Here is a 24,400-nt window from a genome sequence, read left to right as displayed (position 1 = left end):
GGCAGGTGCACCAGTTTAACCCTTTAGTCTTGTTTGTTTTACAGTATCTATCCTTTACTTACGTACTCTCTCTTTTGCTCTCTCTCTGCATGATGTGTTGTTTTGATTACCCAGTGAGTTTGACACTTTATTATCACAATTTGTCAAATTTTATTTAATTTGATACAAATTTTAATATAAAACATTTATTACTCAACATTGCTGTTTATTAATTTTTTTAAATAACCATTGTAATTATGTAAATCATTTTGTTACAGTCATACAGTAAAATGTTCTGGAAAAGCACACGTCCATTAGAACAACTTTCTGAGAGGTTTTCGAAAGTTTTCATTATATTAGTCCATTCATTTAAACGTATAAAAATACAGTTATTTATTATTTACAGCATCATCACAAATGAAGTTCATCACATCCGCGTGATCTTCTCCGTGTCTTTCTCTTTCAGTGCAATTTCATTGTCACAGAAAACTGGACTGTCCAGCCCCTGCATGTAGTTAGGCTCTTTCTCAATAAGGTCTGGCTTGGATATCTAAAACACAAAATGCAATGGAGATCAGTTTTACTGAAAAACATGCATGTAAATGTAAATTACAAATTAGCACACTGCAAAAAAAATATATTTTTTATTAATATTTTTGTCTTGTTTTCAGTACAAATATCAACAAATAATCTGCCAATGCGGTAAGAAATTTAGTTTTTGAATTAAGTGTTAAAAACACCCAATTTCTTACCCCATTGGCAGGTTATTTGCTTGTTTTAAGCAGAAATTCTCTTAAATTTTATGTTTTTTTTTTCAAAACTAGAATTATTTTCTTAATAATAAAAGCATCAGTAAAAAGCATCTAAAAGTTGACATTTCACAAGACTTTTTTAAGATGTAAAATAAATTGGTTTCCTCAGAGTACGTATGTAAAGTTCTACACTGCAAAAAATTACTTTCTTAGTATTTTTGTCTTGTTTTCAGTAAGAATATCAAAAAATTATTAAATTAAGATACATTTTCTTGATGAGCAAAATGACCTAGGAAAATAAAAAATATACAAAATATATATTACATTATTACAAAAAATATAAACTAAGTAAATCAGTGCTTAAAACACAACAACAAAAAAAACTGCCAATGGAATAAGAATAATTTTCTTAAAATACGTTTACTTTTTTCATATACACTTAATTCAAGAAACTTTTTCTTATTCCATTGGCAGATTTATTTTATTAATTTATTAATATAGATAATTTATTATAGCATGTTAAAATGTACCATATTTGATTGTGTCCTTTTAAATGAAAATGAGCTGATATCTGCACTAAATGGCAGTGCCGTGGTTGGATAATGCAGATTAAGGGGCGGTATTATTATAATTAAATCTCCTTCTGACATCACAAGGGGCGCCAAGTTTTAATTACCTATTTTTTTGCATGCTTGCAGAGAATGGTTAATCAAAACTAAGTTTCTGGGTTGATCTTTTTCACATTTTCTAGGTTGATAGAAGCACTGGGGACCCAATTATAGCACTTAAAGATGGAAAAAGTCAGATTTTCATGATATTTGCCCTTTAATTTAAGATTTTTTTTAGATATTTGTACTGAAAACAAAACAAAAAAGTAAAGTTGTGCAGTGCAGAAGCTGGGAGATGAATACTTAAAATGATAGTTCACCCAAAAATGAAAATTCTGTCATCATGTACTCGCCCTAAAGTATTTTGAGCAATGTCTGTAGCCAAATTGTTTTTGAGCACCTTTGACTTCCATAGTATTTTTCTACTATGGAAGTCAGTGGTGCTCGTGCTTCACTGTAAAAAATTTCTGTAAATTTACATGAAAATTCAACAGCAAAATGCTGTTTTCGTGTAATAACAGTAAGTTGCTGTTTTTTACAGTGCATTGTGGGTAGACTTGCTCACTTCAGGTCGGTTGTCGAGCAACAACAGAATGTCACTGTTATTTAACAGTATTATAGCATATTTTTCGTTGTGCACGCCATTTTGGATTGTCTGCATGAGGTAGGTCTGCAACTTTATCGATGCTTATGCTATTTTAAAATTATATATTACTTTTGAATATTGCATTTTATCCAGTGAAGCTTTAAAACAACAAAATCAGATTCCATTTCCTATTTTAATCAGGCAAAGCGGGTATTCTACCATCACATCAGTTAGACTCACATCAGTTAGACTCACATCAGATCACAGGTAAGAATTCACCAAAGTTATTTCCAACATGTTAATTTTACTAAAATCTGTGTAAAAGATGAATGAGGAATGATCAAAATCAATGATTGGTTTTGTGTCTTTACATTTTTTATGTGTGCATTCTGTCTATGCAAGTAAAGGATACGCTTGTGTTATCTGCAAATAACACAAGCGTATAACACGTCTGTTATTTGTATTATCTTAAAATCCTTTTAAAATCCATTGTTAAGTATATCTACAAATAACACTAAAAAGATCTGTTGTAAATTCATTATGCTGGTTAGTTGGTTGAAACATCCTGTTGTATGTGGCACGCTTTTATCGGTGGTAAGACACATTAAGTTTATAAAATGGACATGTATCCCGGCTTCATGTAGGTTATGGTAAGTGGGGTATATGAATTCGTTATTATAGTCTGATTACACAAAAAATTAAACAAAGGCACCCTAATACATAAGACTCAAGCAGTCCAAATGGTTCTTGGTGAAAACCAAATGTAACTCATTTCATTCACTGTGCATCTAGAAGTCTCTGTTGCAAACATGATTTCAAACTTGATAGGTCATCATGCATCAAGTACAAGAAAGTGCAGTCAAACTTGAATTCATGATTATGGTTAGAAACTGATGTACATTTAAAAAGTGTTACAGTTTTGTCTGTTGCAAAACCAATTGAATCGCATCAAAAGATTACTACTTGACTCATCTGAATTACTTTTATCCTCCATGTAGGGTTATTTTGGTGCTTTGGTGCTATTTTGGTCCCTATTCCCTGCATTGTATAGACAAACAAATATTACATATATTATTAAGGTGAGTAAAAGATGAGAGAGAGTATCATTTTGTATAACCATTCATGTTGTGAGTAAAATCTGTATAATGCCTCTGTAAAATATGAAGTCTTTTTGCAGATGTTAATTATCATAAATTGTTATCTTTGCTAATAGATGTGTGCCACTCCTGCTGACTTTGAGGAGACTAGTAACTTGTGACACCTCGTTTGATCCTGTTTGGTAAATATATGAAATTTGACATTTTTCACTAAACAAGGCCACTCCGGGCTGACACAACCTTTTACTATCTTTCTTTCTTTCTTATTCTTTATACCATTCCAGCATCTTTGGCTATATTCATGGCGAGAACTGGTTAATCCATATACAAGTTTTTATTTACACAAGTCAATCCAGACACTGGTTGGGGTAGAGACAATTTGGCATCTGTGAGTACCCAGAGTAAACCCATGCTGACACAGGGAGAACATGCAAACTTCACACAGAAAGGCCACCTGACCTAGCTGGGGCTCGAACCAGATATCTTCTTGCTGTGCCTTTTACTATCAGGAGAACATCAAGCTTTATGTGCCTCATTCTGGAGGCCACCGTATTTTAAACATGTTTAATGTGTGACAAACTGCCAGTGCTTGCATATTCTTCTCACTGCCTTTTCTACACTTAGCTCTCCAGATATTAAGGATTATACATTAATTATACATTCATTTGGTCCAGGTGATACTCGGGACAATGGATTAAACAATGGATGATCAGCCTGAAAGCCAAAAGAATCTGCAAGGGTGTTCAGCCAACGTGTCTCACTGGACTTTCTGCATTGTGTATTACATCTCAACTTGCAAAAAGTGAAAGCAGCATCCACACTGGAAGTCCTTCAAAGGTAACAAGTTATTTTTCATTTTTTGTTTCATTAATATGGTAATATTAGTACGCTGACCTAAAAGGAATGGTTCCACATAAAATAATGATAGCATTAACTTAACTTAATTTTAACTTGTGACTGTCTTTAAAGGTTGAATTTGTAATTTTTGAGGAGGCAATTTTGGTAAGGATTGTTTATTGTAAATTCATGTTCACTAAAATAGTTAACTTATGTTATTTAATGACACATTTTTGTAAAGTTTTACTGAAAGTTTGATAATCTAAGTCAGAGTTTTTAATCATTGTTCACTGAAAATATTCCATTTTTATTTTCCAGACGCTTCATTAAAATCAAACCAGAAAAGGGAACCAAGGCTGCAAAGGGAAAAGTGACCTCTAAAACAAGAAAACTGCAAAAGAAGACCATCAACAGTCAGTCTCAAACTATCAAATCTTTTAAAAAGACTTATGGACTTTGAGTGGTACTTCATTTAAAATGTAGCTGACACTTCCCACCAATTTTTTTAAAATATGGTGGGCTGCAGCCTGCAGTGATGGCAGGTAGGGATGGGCACGAGTACTCGATTGCTCGAGTACTCGAACGTGGCATCGATGATCGATCACGAAAACGATGATCATGTGGGTTTATTAATTTATTTATTGTGGATATGGCGGCATTTGGATGTCTGGTTAGCATTACGAGCGCATATGGTAGTAAAGACTGGGTCTGGAGATGCGTGTTTGACGTCGTGTCAAGCTACGCAGACCGACGTATGACATCAGTAACATTACCATGCGTGATTCAAAAACAAACAGATAATTCCGCGCGACCGCACCGCAGAAACCCGCCGATCCGCGCAGCCCGCGAGCCCGCGAAGCCGGTCACACCTCACATCACTGAGGCACTATGGTTTAAAAGGATGTCGTGATTTTCGGAAATACAGTCAGTCAGGTGCAAAATGTACAGCGCCGTCAAAAGTTCAATGGATTATCATCTCATATTTAAACATCAAATGTCAAGAGATACCAGAGAGCCATACTAGCATTAACATTACATCTTGACTGAGGTAAGAGGACGACACGACACAGCTAAACGCTAAAATGATAGCAAAACACTTAAAGCTGCATAATGTTATGAAGCTTGAGCTTTGACTGGACGTGTTTAAAAGTGCGCCGTTTATGATTTAATGAGTTAAACTTTCCTTTCTTTTTTTTTTAGATAACTTGGTTGAAACCTTAGTTGAAGTCTTGCATTTTATGCAGATAGATGCACGTTGTACATTTATGTTGTATAAAGGCTTAATATTATGCAGAGTGCGTCAAATAGAAAGGGCTTCGGTTTGTGTTTATTAACCCTTTAGTTTCACTTCATCACGCAGCTTTTCTGTTAGAGGTTTCTGTTAAAAACATTTGATTAATTAGGAATCTAGTATGTGTTCATTGTTCTGTCAAAGTTTCTTCAAAATTAAGTTTTATTTGAGTGTTTTAATGAAAATATTTTCATTTTCACCATGACGTGTACGCCCCGCCCCTTTGATTGCCCCGCCCCCAGTTAATCGAGTACTCGTTCTTCAGACCTATGGATTAATCGAAATGAAAAAATGACATAAATGCACATCCCTAATGGCAGGTGACTTCTCTGAGTGGGCACGAATGCAAAGCCAAAACATTGTCGTGTGTGGCTCCTCATTTCAAAGTGTGTGTTCGGCGCGTCATGTGAACCTGTGCATCGCGTGTCATTTCAAAATACGTGCCTGCTCCAGACACTTTGAAGGGGATTATGATAAAATGCTCGCTTTTGCCAGATAATCTCATGTATAAACAGAGTTTAGTGTTAAATGAGTGTCTTGCGAGTATCATGTGAATGTCTCTTTTATTCTTTATCATATTCAAAGCATTTGTGGCAGGCATGTATTTTGACATGATGTGCGATGCATATAATTCACATTACACCCCGAACACATATTTTGCATTCAGGCAACCACTGGTGGGGTGGTGTTTTTTATACTGGTTTGTATATTATAGACCATGTTTTCATATTTAAAATTGGGCTGGTGTCTGTTAAAGAATTAGGGAATTAAGGTTTTATTGAATTCTTTTAAAAATGTGGTGTTTTTACAGTTGTGAAACTTTTGTGTTTTTTGAAATCTAAATTTTAAACTACATTTGTATTTTAAGTAAAGATAAGGCATCTCACACTGAAAAAAATGATTATGGCCACAATTAAATGAAGCATAATTCAATTTAGCTAGTTTTAATTATTTTATGTAAGTTTTTGATTTTAATTAGTATATATTAATAGGTTTTAAGCGAATTATATGTGCTTTAAATCCAAGTCATTATAATTTATTAAATTCAGTTTAAAAAAATCGTTTGGTTCTTTGCGCATGCGCACAAATGCACATTTTCCCTGGTGCTAAAAGGAGTTTCCAGTCAGGTTCACGGTGACGGTGGGAAAGGAAGACGGTATATTTCAGCCCCGGAGTTTTGCTCAGTCGGTCTATTTGCACAGTAAGTAATATTTCATGTAATACAGCACCTTTTTTTACCGTGAATATTTTTTTATACTTAAAATACGCCGTTTATAAGAGCTCCTCCAGGCAGAGTGCTGGAGGCAATCCCAGCCGTGACGATATAAGTTAACCAAATACCACACGACTCCGAGAGCGAAATTGCTTTTATACAACAGTTCGACGGCACACGTTTGAAAAACGAAAACTAGAAAACAACAACAGAGTTATTTTAAAAGCCACTTTGTTTGGGAACTACTTTCTTCCGCCACGGATTTCACTCGGCTGTTTTGAATCTCATAACAAGCCGTTTCTTAATATTAGCGTTTCTTTGTCACAAGATGTAGTTTTAAGATTAGTTCAGTCGAGAATATATATGTATAATATTCAAATATTCAGTCGATAAGTTAAGAGAGCGCCTGTTTGAACGTTTGCTTAAGGAAGCTACGGTACGTGAGAACCAGAGAGCGGACGTCAGTGTTTACTCGCCCCACTGACCACCGCCCTCTCTGGGCTACATCTCTGATAGGAATTCCCTGGCTCTGATGTTGGCCTTGTCTGTTATTAACTCGCTTAATATGAGACTTTGTGCTTGCCAGTACTATATAAAAGTTTTTTAAAAGTGTCAGAGAGATGTTTTTGCATGCTGCTTATAAATATATCCGTGGCGATATCTCATAACGTGTTTTAATATTCACGTCACGATAAATTCGTTATCAATTGTCCAAATTTAAAAGCTGCAGTGCTTACCTGCAGTTCCACTATGTTTTCGCTTTCTCGGAGTTGCTTACACAAACACACACACACAGATATAAATAAATATATATATATATATATATATATATATATATATATACACACGCACACACACACAAAGTGCCCTTCATAAATATTGGGATATGTTATTATATATGTAAAAATGTATTTCAGGGCCAAATATAATGGGACAGTTCGCTTAAAAGTTGTTTTATGGACGTGAATTGTGTACATGATGTGTGTTTACAGCCACAGCGTCCAAATGCCAAACTTCAACTTTAGATCACAACATGCTTCATATATGAGGAAATTATTTAACAAATACAAAATGCATGTCCATTACAGCTCAACTGTCCCATTACGTTTGGCCCATTTAAACGACTGTATTTCCTAAATCCTAAAGACAAATTGGAATTTATGAATACCCTCTAAATACAGCTCAAAGTGTGCACTCTGTCCCAATATTAATGGAGGGCACTGTATAATATATGGGCAACAGGGGTGTCATAGTTTTTGTAATTACCCTTGCCTGTAGACTTGTCAAAGTGTTATGAATCAGAACAATCTCTAATAACAGCTTATTTTTATTTAAATGTAGGACAGTCAACAAGATGACTTATTGAAAGACCTGGAAAACATCACCATGGACATATGTGTAATCAAAAAGAAAGAAGGTGTTCTTGGCGACTATGACGATATTGGAGTCGTTGTTGGAGTGATGATTCTTGAGCAGCTCAAATCTGTGGCACAAGCCTGCATTGATGCTGGGTACAATCTATGTGCTTAATTTGGCGTACCCCAAAAAACTAAAATACTACTTTTTTAAAATTTTTTAAAAATTCATTATGCAGATGGATTCTAAAGCTCTCCCCAAAAATTCAAGGACTGAAAAACGTTTTAAAGGTGCAGTGTGTAATTTTTATCGTCATCTAGTGGTGAGGTTGCGAGTTGCAACCAACGGCTTACTCCACGGCTCACTTCTCGCTTTTGAAACACATAGATAAGGACAAACATGTCATCGTTGGAGACAACTTAGCAAAAAATTGTCCTTTAAGGGCTTCTGTAAAAAAATGGCAGCACAAAATGGCGACTTCCATGTAAGGGGACCCTCGTAGTATGTAGATGAAAAGGTCTTGTTCTAAGGCAATAAACACATAACGGTTCATTATGAAAGGTGTTTATACACCCGTGATAATATAGTTTTGTATGTTATTTTGCATTTCTGTCAAAAGATCCTCTTAAAAATTTCACACTGCACCTTTAATACTGAAATGTTGTAGCAGACATGTATGCGCATGCTCAGCATGAAATGTTAGTCCAGATGTCACAGTCTACTCTGTTTATCATTTAAGACCTGGGAATCCGTAGTTTTAAACATTTTAATAATGCTTTTAATGATTCATAACTGTTGTCTGTAAAAATGTAACACTTTTTTTAAAAATAATTATTGTGCAATGTGTGAAGTCAGCACTACTGTTTTTGACTTTTGTGCTGTTTTATTGATTCACAAACATTGTGGCCTCTTTCCATCTGTGTTTTTTTTATTTTATATTTTGTGAATGTGCAGTGAGCACTTGTTTTAAACACTTGTACACACAAAGAAATTGTTATTGAACATGCACTACATTTGCTGAATAACATTAAACTTACCACTTGGTGTATTTGCAAAGCCATTTAAGGGTCATTTTTATATATTGTTTTTAAGGTTAGTGATTGCAAACAATTTCCTTAAAAATGTTGAAAGTTAGTCAATGAAATGTGTTTATTTAAATGTAGCTAAAATAAATTGATTGCAACCACTTACCTTAAAAAAAATTATTAAATTCAATTAATAATTTTTCATCAGTCATAAATAAATAATATACGAGAATGTAGCACAATTAAATATGGCAGAAATTACTAAGCTTTTTTATACTAGGGTTACTAAATAAAATTGATTAAGTTCAACACATTTTTTTTGTTTAAATGTAGCTTAAATAAATTGATTGCAACCGCTTACCTTAAAAAAATTGATTAAATTGAATGAATCATTTTTTTCAGTGCAATGTTGTTCTTTGTTTGTTAGATTTTTTTGTCGTTTTTGTATTTTAGTATGTTATTGGTGCCTTTTTGTTGCACCACAGTTTATGCACTGAATATTAAAATATATCTGCTTGTATTTCTGCCTGTTTTATGGCATAACAAACATAGCATAAGAGTCAATCTGGAGTTGAATAGAATAAAGAATAAAAAATGCATAACCTGGCCTTTTTTGTTTTATGTTATCCACTTTGACAAATTTTAAATGCAGGGTATAATAGCATTTAAATTAAAAAATAATGAAGTTGTGACTGTAAATGAACAGGTATATGATGCTAAATAACAGTTTTATGCTGTAGATAACAAAAACAGTATCATGCTATTAAATAACAGCTGTATTCTATAGATAACACAAACAGTACCATGCTGTTAAAATAACAGTTGACTGCTGTAGGTAACAAAACAGTATCATGCTGTTTTTCCTAATAACAGCATCCCGCTGTAAATTAACAGTGCAATGCTGGCAACCACAGCTTCCAGCATAATACCGTTTTTTTACAGGGAAATTTTTTACAGTGTTGATTCTAAATGTATTCCTCTGTGATCAGCAGAACTAAGAAATTTGTACAGGTGAGAAATAATTTTTTTGCGGTGAACTATCCATTTAAATCTTAGATTAAAATAGCCATTATAGTTATATGCCATATTATATAATATTTTATATAAAACAAGGTTCATCACACTAGCAATGAAAAATCTAACCTCTGTGTCTTCACCACAGCATTTAAAGCAAATAAGATCAGACTTGCTGATAAACAACTCGGGTCGAATTTTCTTCTGTTTACAGCCACCTAAAGAGAAAAATCTCAGTTTAGTTTCCATCTTAATACATCCCTCACTAAAAGTAGTTTTAAAAGAGTAAGTCATATTAACCTGTGATTGCACTAACTGTAAGTCCTACGATCATAGTCACCAGTATACCTACTGGGCAGAAGTACAGGTAGGACAGAGAATACCAGTTGTCTGCCAAAGCTGGTCTTGGCCTAAAGGATGTGAAAGTTAGAGGTTTCATATCAGCATCTTGCTTCCTGTCGCTCGGCTTTAAGAGTGTGCCACTTCATATGAGTATGAGAAGTGAATATATGTGCACATACGCTAAAAACAGACAGATGTAAGAGATAAATGTGCGATCACTTACGCTGGAGTTGTGGTTGTGTAGTTGTGTAGGACTGTAGTAAATGGTATAACGGTGGTGGTCTGGTTCATCGGAGACACAGCACAGCCTTCCACACTCAGAGGAAGGCGGAGGGTCTTCTCAGGTAATGGAGGGTACAGCTGAGCTCCGATTCCCACCCATAAGGTTATAACCAAGCCAGAAATCAAACCAACGAAACCTCCCTGTAAAAATACATTGTTATTCTGTATGCATTTTTGGTAGATTATACAGTGGGAAAAGTTGCTTGATGCATTTTAATACTTGTATAAATAAAGAGATGAAGTTCTTACTGTGGAATTTGCACAGCGGAAGAACATCCCAAGCAGATACAGACCCAAGAGGGGGCCACTGATCATACCAAATATAGACAGGGCTGCCTGTAACCAAAGTGCAAAAAAATGGGGACATGTAATTACAGAATATGACCAGCAGATGGTGCTATCCACACGAATATAAAGCATCCTTGTAGCCCAGGAAAAATTTAAGTAGGCCTATACTCCAATGTACTAAAAAAAAACTTAAATACAAGCAATTACATTTGTAGTAAATTGTTATTTTTTTCTAAAATAAAAGTGTAAGAGTTTACTACCATAGTTATACTTCAATGCACTCGATAAAAGTATATTAAATAGCATTAAGATATAGTTCACACAGAAATAAAGATTCTGTCATCATTTACTCACCCTCATGTTGTTACAAACCTGTATAAATGTATTTGTTTTGATAAACACAAAGGAAGATATTTTGAGGAATGTTTGTAACCAAACCGTTGAAGAGCCCCATTCACTTGCATAGTATTTTTCTTCCTACTATGGAAGCGAATGGGGCTCATGATTTCTGAAAAAAGAAATTCATACAGGTTTGTAACAACACGAGAGTGAGAAAATGATGGAATTTTCATTTTTGGGTGAACTATCCCTTTAAGTCCATTTGTCTGACCTTTTTCATAATAACGACTCGCACTTTAAGCGAGGAAGTGAAAGTCGTCTTGTCTTTAAAGACTTATATTTTAGGCAGGCTTTTATGTGATTGCTTTTATTGGCTGGATGATTTATAGTTTTATTGATTATTGCTGTTGTTTTATTGTACGGTGTCCTTGAGTGTCTTGTAAGGTGCCCATAATTAAAATGTATACCGGTAATAATAATTCATAAAAACATTGGTGGCTGGTGACTTCTGTTTGTGACTTTTGTCATGGCTCTTTTTTCAAAATGTGTGAGAGATCCTGTGTGCATCACGTGTCTTGTCAAAATAAGTGCCTGCTGCAGACGTCTAAAGGGTTTATGATAAAAGATGCTCGCGTTTGCCAGATACTCGCATAATCTCATGCATAATCAGAGTTTACTGCTAAGGGAGTGTCTTGCGTGTATTTTGTGAACGTGAGCGTCTCATTTATCATAAACGGGTTTGACGCATGTGCAGCAGGCACTTACTTTGATTCACATGAAGCAACAAACACAGATTTTGAAAAAGCAAGCAACACACATGACAATCCGAACACTTATTTTGAATTTGCGCCAATCGGATGAGCAATCACGAGCCGCCACTGCATAAAAACATTTTGTATATTAAGTACAGAATTATTGTATGAAAATACATTTACTAAGTAAAGTAAGTGTAAACTACAAATTTTTATGTTTAATTATATTTAGACATTTTTGCATTTATGTTTTGCTGTAGTTAGACCTTTTAGATATTGTTATAGTATCAAAATAGTTTACCTGCAGTATATTGCCCATTAAGGAGGCCACACCTGCCATACCAATGCATACAGCTCCATAGAAAACACCTAGGAATGACACATCAGGATACACATCAACCAAGCTCCACCTACAATCTGCATGTGATGCTGATTTAAATGCATGCAGCTGTCAGTGCATAAAGTTGTTGCACTGAAACTCACTCATGCCCATGTTGATCCAGGACAGTTGTCTCTCTGTCAGCTGGGGCAATACAGGTTTCAGAAAGTCCTCGGTCGTGACTGCCACCAAAGCGTTGATACTGGATGACACTGTGCTGTTGAAACCAAACACAAGTGAAATCTGATGATAACTGATGTGTGTCTGACCTAATCAAAAGTTACATTGGGTTTGGTACTTCATGCCCTTTTTCACTGTAAGTTAAATTATTATTAAAGTTGCTGAATATGATCAAGGACATTGATGTATTAAAAATGTTTTGTTTTTACCTCAAGGTCCCACTGTACGCCGCAGCCACAAACAAACCAGGCAATCCTGGGAAATCTGCGAGTATGTCCATCACCAGATAAGGTAGTAGCTGTTAAATATGTAATTTGCTTAGTTTTAACTTCATCTATATTTCATTGGAAGGACAGATTAACAGGGTGCATCACACATATATCACCTGATCCGTGGCTCCCACGTCTTTATTAGTGAACGGATCGCAGTCCTTATAGATGGAGTACATTGTAAGACCAGAAAGCATGGCCAAACTCACCGTGACCCATAACCCCACCATGTTCACATACAGAGATCTGTGTGAAGAGATATTGTCACACGACTTTAAGTTTGTATACAGAATATCTTGTACTATAGTAAGCGTGTACTCACAGTTTGGCATGAGTTATTGTCCGACAGGAGATGTAGCGCTGCACTTGTGACTGGTTGATGGCATACATTGATGTCCACATCAGACTGCCACCGACAACAATTGTCCAAAATGAGTGACGCCTCAAAGGATCAGGATCAAAACTGCAAGAACATTTGAGATGTAAGTTTGATCTGATTTGATATGCATTTGACAGACGCTGTTATCCAAATCCAAACCCTCAACACATCACAATACTTTTGGATAAACACAAACAAGATATGCATGATAGCGTCTTTAAATACGATGGTAATAAAACATGTTTACAGTATGAACATAAGGAAATGCATCCGGTTGTTTAATAGTAAAGAGAGATAAGACACCAGCATTACATTTTACTGTCATCTGTAAACAGATTGTAGGTTCTGGCACATAAATAACTACATGTATGCATTTGGCAGGCCCTTTTATCCAAAGTGACTTCAAGTGATTGAAATAAATTTTATGACAGGGTTCCTATACGAGCCCTTGAAATCCTTGAAAGTTTGTGAATCTGGGGGAAAAATCAAGGCTCTGGGAAGTTTTTGAAAATATACATACATAGAGTTACATGTCATTGAAAGTGCTTGAATCTATTTTATGCAAAAAGTTTTCTGAAAAAATAAAACATATTATTCCCTATGTAGTGTAGGATAATATCATAAAAATTCTAGACTTTTGAAGCACACATGCTAAACTGTTCGCTTTAAACGCTTTTTATCTTCTGTATGCGAATGTTGATTCATACCAAAATGCTTTTTTGCATAGTTGTGTTTGACACATGAAAATGTTTCTGGTTACATATATAACTGTTGTTCCCTGAGAAGGGAATGAGATGCTGCGTCTTTCTTGCCATACTTCCTGCGTTCCTGTCTTTCGCAATATTTCGATAGCGAAATACTTCCTGGCTCCCGCATCACACTGTCTTTGTCGTTTAGCCTTACCATTGGTTGAATTTGATATACACATTCAGACGCACTTACCCCTGGAGGCGTCCCCAAAGTGTCACGCAGTGCGAGTTCCCTCGAAACGGAACTGTATCAATGTATCTTAAAAGGTAACACAATGTAATTGTGTATTGAACTGGAAAGTCCTTAAAATGTCCCTGAATTTGGAGTTAACTTAGGTGTGGGAACCCTGTTATGAGTATGTGTGTTCTCTAAGATTGAACCCATGATCTGCTAATGCAATGCTACACTGTCAAAAAGAAATGATCCCTAGCTGTCACTGGGGCAGTACCCTTTAAAAATGTCCTAATATGTATCATTTAAGTACAGATATGTATACATTTGGTACCAATATGTACCTTTGAATGGCACTGCCCCAGTGACAGCTAGGGACTGTTTTTTTTTTAAATGCTCATACCAAAGCTACATGAACACTAAATATATTTACAGATCCGGTTTTCAAGATTTCTACTTAAAATATACCTAAATGTCTCCAAACGTCCACCGTGGTAACTATCATTCCAGATCTTTCCTAGTCCACCCTGTAGAACCGCACCACGAGCAATGACAGCCAGAAACCCAGCCAACATAATGACCATCTGGAACACATCTGTCCATATTACGGCCTTTAGTCCTCCCTGTTAATAACAACATATTGAGTTAAAGAAAATTATTTGTAAATTTATAAAATCATCTATAAGTGAAATTGGAATGGTGTTACTCACCAAGGTGCAGTAGATGATGCAAACAACCCCCGTGGCCACTAACACTCCCCACAGATCTAAACCAGTGACTGCAACACACAAGCTTATTATTCATTTATGACTGAGTTTAAAAATAGGATATTTCCAGATAACAACCACTCAAAACTAATAACACATGGCAACCCGGATCCTGCAAATTATTTTGACAGTAGGGATGCACCGATACCACTTTTTTGGATTACGAGTATGAGTACGAGTACTTGCATTTCAGTACTTGCCGATACCGATACGGAGTACTTAATTAAAAAAAACATGATTTAAATTTACAGGTAACAGCTTTAGTCATATAATTTAACAAAAAAACAAAGGACTAGTTTTCAGTTTGTTGTAAACTCTGCCTCTTTGGACAACACAAGAGGCATTAACCCCTTACACACCGCTCAAACATAGACATTTCTCAGACCGTGGTATCGATTCCAGGTATCGGTGGACTTTTAACAAGTATGAGTACTTTAGAAAATGTGGTATCGAGGCCGATACCCGATACCAGTATCGGTATCGGTGCATCCCTATTTGACAGTTTAATATATTACACAAAAATGAAACATAAAAGTCTTTTAATATTATATGAGATGATATATGTACAAATGATTAAACCAAATAGCGTGTACAGGACATTTGAATGTATTGTCTTATCTTAAAACCAAAAATAAATGGGTTCATTAAAATGAGCTCATAAAATATTTCAAATCAATATTTAATTTTCCCTAATAGCCGTCTAAGGCGGGATAATGTACAAGCAACAGGTTGTTATCGCTTATTTCTGCGATAACAACCTGCTGCCTATACATTATCTCTTACCTGCAAATATTGCGCCTGGCCATTCAGAATTAACCAACGAGCCGTGAAATAAAGATTATGTCACTGATCAATCTTTTAAATTAAGTATATTTATTAGGGCTGTCAAAAGATTAATCGTGATTAATCACATCTAAAATAAAAGTTTGTGTTTACATAACATATGTGTGTGTAGTGTGTATAATTAATATTTATATATAAAAACACACACAGTCATGTATATATTTAAGAAAAATTGGTTATTTTTATATATAAAATATTTATATTTATATATAATATAAATTATATAAATGTTTATACAGTATATAAATGCAAATATTTCTTAAATATACACATGAATGTGTGTGTATTTATATATACATAATAATTATACACATTACACACACATATGTTATGTAAACACAAACTTTTATTTTAGATGTGATTAATCACGATTAATCTTTTGACAGCCCTAATATTTATGCATTTGGCAGATGCTTTTTTCCAAGTGACTTGCAGCACATACATGCATACAATCTATATAGTGCTTAACAAATGTATTAGAGTAGACCACCACCCAATGTAAGGTTTGTGCCACACTAACAGTACTGGAAATTTCCAAAATCATGTTTTATGTTTATTATGTATGCTTTATCCAGCAGTATGTGTAAGCTTTATAGTCACTAATTCTTTATTATTTCTAATGCTTAAAAAATACATTGTTGTTATCCATGAATTTTTAAATTTGCTGTTTTACAAAAAAGCTATTTTTTATTCAGATGCCCATTTACAGTTATTTACTTGCAGTCCTTAATGGAAAAATAGGTTTTAATGGTTGAGCATTTTTATTTTTGACTTCTGAGAGAAGCTGAATGTGCCGACTCAAATTTGGGTAAGAGTCCGCATTAAAGCGTTTCATATTGCTGGATAATCATTGAGACAAATAGACAGATGGTCTTATAAATTTGTTAAGTGCTGTATATTTCATTAGTATCTGTGTTCTTTGGGATAAGACATTATATGCTTTTGCGCTGCTAATGCAATGCTCTTTAAGCTACAGGCATACTTGCCTTCAGCATGTTTGCTGGCATTTGCATGAACTTAGTGTATAACCAGATTTACCTGTTCTCTGAAATACTTTTGTGACAAATTCAGTCATTTGAAATTGCTAGTATTTGTAATAACAGCAGTATTCATTTTTATTAAAAATATGTAAATTAAGTAGGGCTGCATAACGATTAATCGCGATTAATCGTTTACAGAATAAAAGTTTTTGTTTACATCATATATGTGTGTGTACTGTGTATAATAATTATGTATAAATAAATATACACACATGCATGTATAATTTTAAGAATAAAAATATTTATAGATTAAATATTTATATATAATATAAATTATATATAAATATAAAAATTTATATACACGTGTAAATACGCCTTAAATACCTACATGCAAGTGTATTTATTTATGCATAATTATTATACACAGTACACACACACACATATATGATGTAAACAAAAACTTTTATTGTGCAAACGATTAATCGTTATGCAGCCCTAAAATTAAGTTACTCTTTAAAACTGTAGAAAATTTTAAACATGTAGAACTTATATAATTTATAATTTTAGCTCATTAAGATTATATTTTTGTTTTTAGTACTATTAATATATTTTTTTTAATTTTGCTTCTAAAATAATAAAAAGGAACAAAAGGGTTGCCTGATTTATCATTCGGACAGATATACTTTAAGCTTTTATTTGATACAATGATATATTTAATATATGTGACCCTGGACCACAAAACCAGTCATGAGTGTCAATTTTTTTAAAGATTTGAGATATATACATCATTTAAAGTTAAATAATAATCTTTCCATTGATGTATGGTTTGTTAGGATAGGACAATAATTGGTCGAAATACAACTATTTGAAAATCTTTAATCTGAGGGTGCAAAAAAATTTAAATATTGAGAAATTTCAAATAGTCCAAATGAAGTCCTTAGCAACACATATCACTAATGATACTAATGTAGGAAATTAACACAGTATCTTCATGGATCTTTATTTTTGCAAAAATATAAATTATTTTGACTAATATATTGTTGACTCTTGCTATAAATATACCCATGTTACTTGTGACTGGTTTTGTGGTTCTGATGGACACAGACAACATATTGTGAATTATTAGTATTTATTGTTTTGACATGAATAAATGTAAAGCAGTTCTGTACTTACTTTGATTAAGGGCGAGTGCAGGTGCATAAATGACCATGCCTGTGTATAAAGCCTGTGAGAGATAATATCAACCATTAGATGATTAGACAAAAATCTGTTATGCTTTATATTCAACTCTTTGCGACATGAAAAAACACAATGGAAATTGTTTTGCCAGAGAGATGCAGACTGATGCAATCACGTCTTTGATGTGTGTTCGGTTAGGTAATAAGTCATGTAGATTAAAGTAAACTTACTGTTTGAGCAATGTACATGCTTGTTCCGATGATTTGGATGAGCTTGTTATAACGCATTTCCAAGTACTACAAAAAAAACCGTAAAAATGTAATTACTCATTGCTGAACTAAATAACAAATTAACTTCATTTGCATAATGACACGATTACACTTAACACCAACTGAACAATGGACAATTACAATTGGATCTTTGCTATTATAAAGTTATATACATTTTGCCTTCTGATAATTTCAGAAATACTGTTTTTCTACATAATATAAAGAACATTATGTGAAAATATTGACTGAGTAAGATTGAAATCAAACTTTGATGCTCAATATCATCATTTGATTATGAGACCAACAAGGGCACAATTTTTAAACATAAGCACCCTTTCAGATTTGCTGTCAAATGATATTTATAAAATATAATATTTAAAAAATATATATTTTATGATTCTATGAGAGTGACCCAAAATAACTTATGCACTTTGGATAACACACCTACAATACTATTAAATACAATGTCAGGGGCAATGAAGCAATCCACACAATGAAGCAATCACACCAATCTCATTTCATATCGCACACTCTCGTGTCCTTATAGTTTATTTCCATTTATTGATTCTTCTGTGAGCACTGCTACAAATAGAAACCAAAATTCAGTGTAGACCCTACACAGAATTTTGGGGTGTTTCCTGTGTGCACCAATTTCCTTACCTCATAGGTGCTGGTGATGTTCAGGCGGTAAAACAACGGCACAAAGATTTCAGCACTGATGGTGGACATAATCGAATAAGAGAATACAAAGAGCCAGAACGGTGTCCCAAACAAATATGCCTCTGCAGGCGTACCAATAACAGTGATCCCTGACATAAAACTAGCCGTGAGAGATAAAGCCACAGGTACCGCTGTCATCTGTCGGCCACCCAACAGAAACTCGCTACTGCTGGTGTCCTTGCGTCCACGGATGGCTTGGAACAACCCAATGCCAGCCGCAAACAAAATCAAACCGGCAAAAACCACATAGTCCCAGACGGAGAACGTCGCGACCGGACCTCCACTTCCAGGCATGATTTCGAGAGTAGCGTTACTGAGACCTATTTATCGCTTTTATCACTTGTGGTTCAGTCTTTGTGATGCTTTTACTGAAAATCCCTCCACTGGACCAAGTAGCTCCTTGCCGTGCCAATAACTGATAAGGATTCGAGATGTTCCGCAATCTTGGACTGACCACAAAAAACTTGAGTTAATGATCCCTTAAGGCCAGAAGATACACAAGTTACATTGTAAAAGGAAGTAAGCCTTTTTTTTTTATATATTCCAACTCTTGAAGTGAGTGTAGCCGTGCAGAAAGCGTTTAGTTGATTGCTTAATGAATTCCAAGACTATTGCTTGGAAAGGTTGAACTTACCCATGACTGCTTAGTCATAAAAGCGGTAAGCAGATACACCCCCATTGATAAAATGATAAGAGAGGCCGATTTCTTTAATACCGTTACACGGTGTGCAAAAGGTTTCCCGAGTTATGAATGTAATGTGCCCAGAACAGGTCATGTCAAACCATTCAGTTCTTGGTACTGTTTTGAAGTTTCCCTGCAATTAGACATTTCTTTAAACTTTAAAGGGATTTGTCAGTATGTACAAATGGTTTCTGGTAAATCAGAAACAGTGAGCAGTTTTCAAATCAGTTACAGCTTGACAGAGACATTGAAGGTGATAAGACGAAGCAATTATTAACAGCGTATGCAAGCGTGTTTCTATAGCGCTCGAGAATATGAGCATACAAAAGATGAAAAGTGAAATCGATAACGGTAAGCGATAGCACAGGTGTGTTGCTACGGTCACTCTTATAGTTAAATAAAATCCATCTTTATGCGCTTAAAATGTTGGTTTCTGTGGAATCATATAGGATGAGTTGTTGGTTGAGAAAGTTAATCTGTGACAGTGTCAAAACATCTGGTCGTAGTGGTGCTGTAAACTGCAAAACAATTTTTAATAGCGTGTTTTTCCAATTCAAGTGCTGAAGTTGCATACGACTTAACTGGAAATAAATTGGATGTAAAACTGTTTGTGCATGCATTACGTTTTCCATTTTCCACCCCATGAACTTTGCACGCGTGATAAGGATCCAAATATGTCTGAGTGTATTCTATGAGATCATGATAAATTGTGCTTGTATCTTTATTAAAGTTCAGATTAGATGTTATTTAGTACGCGACCTCATTTGTTGCCATGTTATTTTATTGTACATCCTGCGTGTTTTATGTACATATGCAACATAAGTACCCAATATGATAGCTTTTTCTGGCGAGCAGCCGATTCTTTCAATCCATTAAAAAGCGTGCCGTGTATTGAGCAAAAAGGTGACATTAGTTATCTGTTCAAAGCACTTAGCCAATAATATCAGACAGTGTCAACATTGATCCAGATTCAGGCCTTATAAAACGTAAGACGTCCACCCATAGGATAGTAAAATCATAAATCCTTTCTAAGCTCAAATAGTTTATTTTCTCATTACTTTTTTCAGATTTTTACGATTACATGATTATACATAACTTCATTTCTTTGCCCGTAATCATAGAATAACCATTTTTAGTGCCATATTAGCACTGGTGAAGCACCTGTGTAGAACCATATGGGGGCCATATAGCACCACTATAGCACCAAATATGGTTCTACATGGCACTATGTGGTTCTACACAGGTACTTCACCGGTGCTATATGGCACTAAAAACGGTTCTTCTATGATTACGAGCAAAGAACCACTTTTGGTTCTATATAGCACCATTTTTTTAGAGTGTATATCAAATACGTGCCGAGAGCATTCAGTTAATATCATTATTAACTTATTTTTGACAGAGGTGGTGTTTAGTGGCTTTTGTATCTCAGCTCCTCATATAAATCTTGCAAATCAAAATAAACATTATTTATAGATATGCTTTTTATGACGATACAGATACATTTCAGTTTAGCTTAATGAGTTTTAATGCAGAACTTGATTGGTTAACTTTCCAGCAGCAACTTTTCCGTTTCATTTTTCTGGATTCTAGTTTCAATGGTTAAAATAAATAGTGATGAGCTCCCTGATCTCTGCTTCAGTCCAGTTTGCCAACATATTTTGTCGTGTCAAAGAGCTGAACCATAACTTGTTGTTGTGAAGGCATTGTTTCTGCCTTTTGTTCACACAGGATGTGTTCTGTAAATGTTACCAGGTCCTTTTAATGGGAGTGATCCCAGAACATTTACGGGATGTGTTTGTGATCTGTTGTAGCTCAGAATAGCCCACAGATCATTTGTTTTCATGTATGTAATTTAATTTAAATGCAAATGAGTGATAGCTCTTCACTCCCTGACCAATAGACAGTGAGCACTTTCAGATAAAATAGATCTGATTCATCTGAATACAGTCTGAGACAGTATAGCATTAGCATTACAATGTGCTAACAAACACATTACGAAAAGTTTCTGGGTAAAATGAACCAATCTGTTAATGGCCATGGGCGGGCTTTATCAGTGTGACATCACATTAACAAATGAATCAAAACAATAATCTAATGAGACTGCTTTGATTTAATAAGGATTAAAAAAGGAGAGGGTGGATTTTTTTCATTGTTGTTGTGTTTACCTACTGCCAACAACACGTTTATGTCCAAACACCTTGTAAAAGTGGATTTTGCATAATATGTGTCCCTTAAAACCATGAAACATCCTCTTTGTAGGGAAAATTCAGACATTTAGAATTGTGTTATGAATATTAATTCAGCGGTCTATCATACTTTGCTTAATGGGTTTATGGATGCTGGACTATGGAGATGAGAGATAATGAGAGATCAGGTTCAGTGTCTGTATAAGAGCAGCCGGGTTTAAACACAGACAGGCTTCTCAGATCCTCAAGGTAAGCATCCTGTATAATATTCTGTGATTTTTGTCAGCCATAAAGATTACTGGAACATAATGCACATCAGAAGACAGCTATAAGTATTTTATATACTGTAGGGCTTTGCATAACTACTCATTTTATTCCTGTAATGCTTTACAGTTTTCAACACCTCTCTCATAGATATCCTGATATATTGACAGCTACGATGTCTCCTGTGTATGTGATTGGCATGTTGGGACTTTTGATGAAGCTTGCAATGCCTATATGTGTTCCCACCGAGTACACCCTTTATATTGAAAGACAGGAGTGTAATTATTGTGTGGCGGTCAACACCACCATTTGCATGGGCTTCTGCTTTTCCAGGGTGAGTCTAATAAACTACCTAATTACTAACAACATCTTAAAGAAATTTAGTGGAGTACACCTTAAAATTATGGTGTAGCAATTACATTTTTAAATGCAAAACCTTTTTACCTCCTGTTTGGTGTGTTACTGAGACAACCAGTAATGTTATACAAGCACAGGTTTACATGAATTAAAGGTGCACTGTGTAACTTTTAGGAGGACCTATTAACAGAAATTTAATATAATAAACAAAACTATTTTTAGTGGTGTATAAAGACCTTACATAATGAACTCTGAAAATGAATCGTTTATATCTATACATACACTTCGGGTGCTCTTACATGGAAGTCACCATTTTGCACCCCCATGTAGCCCTAAATGGACAAACTGCTCTAAAGATTAGTTTTGTCACTATGTTATCTCAGACGATGACTTGTTTGTCCTATGGTGGCTACTGTAGCTATGCATTTCGAAAGGGAGGGGTGAGCTGCGGACTTGAGCCGTTGGTTGCAATTCGCAATCTCGCCGCTAGATGCCGCTAAAATCTACACACCGCACCTTTAATTACTAAATCACTAAATCTGCATTCTACTATTCCTCCTGTAGGACAGTAACGTAAAAGAGTTGCTAGGTCCTCGTTTCCTGGTCCAAAGGGGTTGTACATATGAAGAAGTTGAGTACCGAACGGCCGTCCTGCCCGGCTGCCCGTCGCACGCAGATCCACACTTTACCTACCCGGTGGCTGTAAGCTGTCACTGCAGTACTTGTAACACACACAGTGACGAATGTGCACACAAAACCAGCAACTCTGGAGTAAGATGCTCCAAACCCGTCCGTCATCTGTACCCCGACCCTGATGAGAACAACTTCATCCAGGCATTCTGGGAGCAGTATGAGTGATTTAAATGATCAGATTGTGATTATTTTGGGGGTACTTCAGTATTTCTTGACTAACATAGTCTTTTATAGGTTGATGGGAATAAATAAAATAGCTTATGCTGTAGCATTTATGTGGACTTTCATTTGTTGGGTTGTTAAGTAGGTCTTTTTTCTTAAGGTTACCTAACCTACCATGTTTAGACAGTTTACAGTCTACAACTGTAGTAATGTTTTATTGTTTCATTGGTGGATAAGTATCTATATAAAAAATATAAAAAAACATTCCCCAATAAAAAAAGTGTTCTCACGCTTGCATCAGTTGAGCTCTGTTCAAACAAACAGTTTTTACTTTTCAGAAAAATAACGTCCTTTAAGTTATTTTACAACATAGCGTTCATGTCAAAACTTGAAAATATGCTGCTTGGTTGGGAAAATGTGTGGAATTTTGGAGAGACGTCGTTGAATACTAATGTTAAAAAAACTGCCTTGGGGTAATGTATAGCTTTACCTCATTTGCATAAACTGCTCTATACTAAGTAACTTTATATCTGAGAGATCTAAAATGCTGACATAAACATACAAGTTGCTTAAGGCATATAACTTATTTGCTCATTCCTCATAAATAATTGTTTTAGAAAAGCTGTCATTGTAGTTTATGTGAGTGCTAAATGAGCGTTCAGTGATGTATATTTAGAAAGCCAAACAGCTGCGAGCTATTTATATTACAAGCTCAGTATGTGAGACACGTAAAGAGTTAATCCTTTTTTGTGTTCATTCTTACCAAAGTCCATTTATTACGTTTTTCATGATTGCCTTTATAAACAATATCATATTTTATGAGTAACTGACCATTTGTTAGTCTGTCTTGTTTTATGGCTGTCATGCAATGAAAACAATTGAAGATGTGTAAGAGCCTCCCAGAGGCTGGACAATAACTGCCATTGTAAGTGGTCACATGTTTGCCGTTTATTGCAGGACAAAGATACATTTGGATGTCATCATTTTATATCCTGTTAGCAAGTCAGTGTCCTGAAAACCTTTCCACCCTGAAAACTACAACAGAGAGTATAAAAAAGTGTATTTTGTTGAGGGTTCTTCCCGGTTGCCTAGAATGTAATGGCGTTGTAAAAAATTATAGCAGCTGTTTGCCAGTAACTTACTTTAGATTGAAAAACATTCACTGGCAACAGTTTGTTCAAAGTTAAATAAACATTAACAAGATTTTGACTTTACAGGATAAAACTAACAGCCTCATGCAAAGCATTCTGGGAACCAGAAATCCTCATCAACTCTTTTTTTCTTTCTTCAGAATTTTGTTCCCATTAATGCTTTGCATGAAACTGTCATTTTAGTTTTATGTATAGATGAAGACTTGTAAGTGTTTAATGTTCATTTAACTTTGAACAAACTGTTGCCTATAAATAACA

General features: G+C 34.9%; 2 protein-coding genes and 1 long non-coding RNA gene across 4 annotated transcripts; 2 read left to right on the top strand and 1 right to left on the bottom strand.

The window, feature by feature from the left end:
* Positions 1–112: 112 nt before the first annotated feature.
* Positions 113–21,688, bottom strand: slc5a8l (solute carrier family 5 member 8, like). The gene is made up of 15 exons (XM_065279673.2): positions 18,588–21,688; positions 17,889–17,954; positions 17,653–17,704; positions 14,600–14,667; positions 14,358–14,512; positions 12,912–13,052; positions 12,706–12,835; positions 12,530–12,618; positions 12,245–12,357; positions 12,063–12,130; positions 10,632–10,718; positions 10,324–10,523; positions 10,059–10,168; positions 9,888–9,976; positions 113–529 (listed from the first exon to the last, which is right to left on the bottom strand). Exons 1-15 carry the CDS (start codon positions 18,939–18,941, stop codon positions 407–409), a joined length of 1,845 nt encoding a protein of 614 aa, XP_065135745.2. The 5' UTR covers positions 18,942–21,688; the 3' UTR covers positions 113–406.
* Positions 2,591–8,779, top strand: LOC135753558 (uncharacterized). The gene is made up of 6 exons (XR_012336994.1): positions 2,591–3,004; positions 3,139–3,204; positions 3,307–3,410; positions 3,697–3,859; positions 4,178–6,351; positions 7,705–8,779. It is a non-coding gene; the product is annotated as an uncharacterized lncRNA (long non-coding RNA).
* On the top strand, positions 12,938–24,310 carry tshba (thyroid stimulating hormone subunit beta a). 2 transcript variants are annotated; one of them, XM_065279679.2, is made up of 3 exons: positions 12,938–13,071; positions 21,930–22,113; positions 22,701–24,310. In XM_065279679.2, the coding sequence occupies exons 2-3, from the start codon at positions 21,955–21,957 to the stop codon at positions 22,992–22,994; spliced, it is 453 nt and encodes a 150-aa protein (XP_065135751.2). In that variant the 5' UTR covers positions 12,938–13,071; positions 21,930–21,954; the 3' UTR covers positions 22,995–24,310. The 2 variants fall into 2 exon arrangements, with proteins under 2 accessions (XP_065135751.2, XP_073671352.1); XM_073815251.1 differs by lacking the exon at positions 12,938–13,071 and having other exon boundaries at positions 21,898–22,113.
* Positions 24,311–24,400: the final 90 nt, after the last annotated feature.

This window comes from Paramisgurnus dabryanus, chromosome 7, assembly GCF_030506205.2.
Source record: "Paramisgurnus dabryanus chromosome 7, PD_genome_1.1, whole genome shotgun sequence".
NCBI lineage: Eukaryota > Metazoa > Chordata > Actinopteri > Cypriniformes > Cobitidae > Paramisgurnus > Paramisgurnus dabryanus.
Note: the sequence above shows the minus strand (reverse complement) of the source record. Positions and strands in the feature narration are given on the sequence as shown.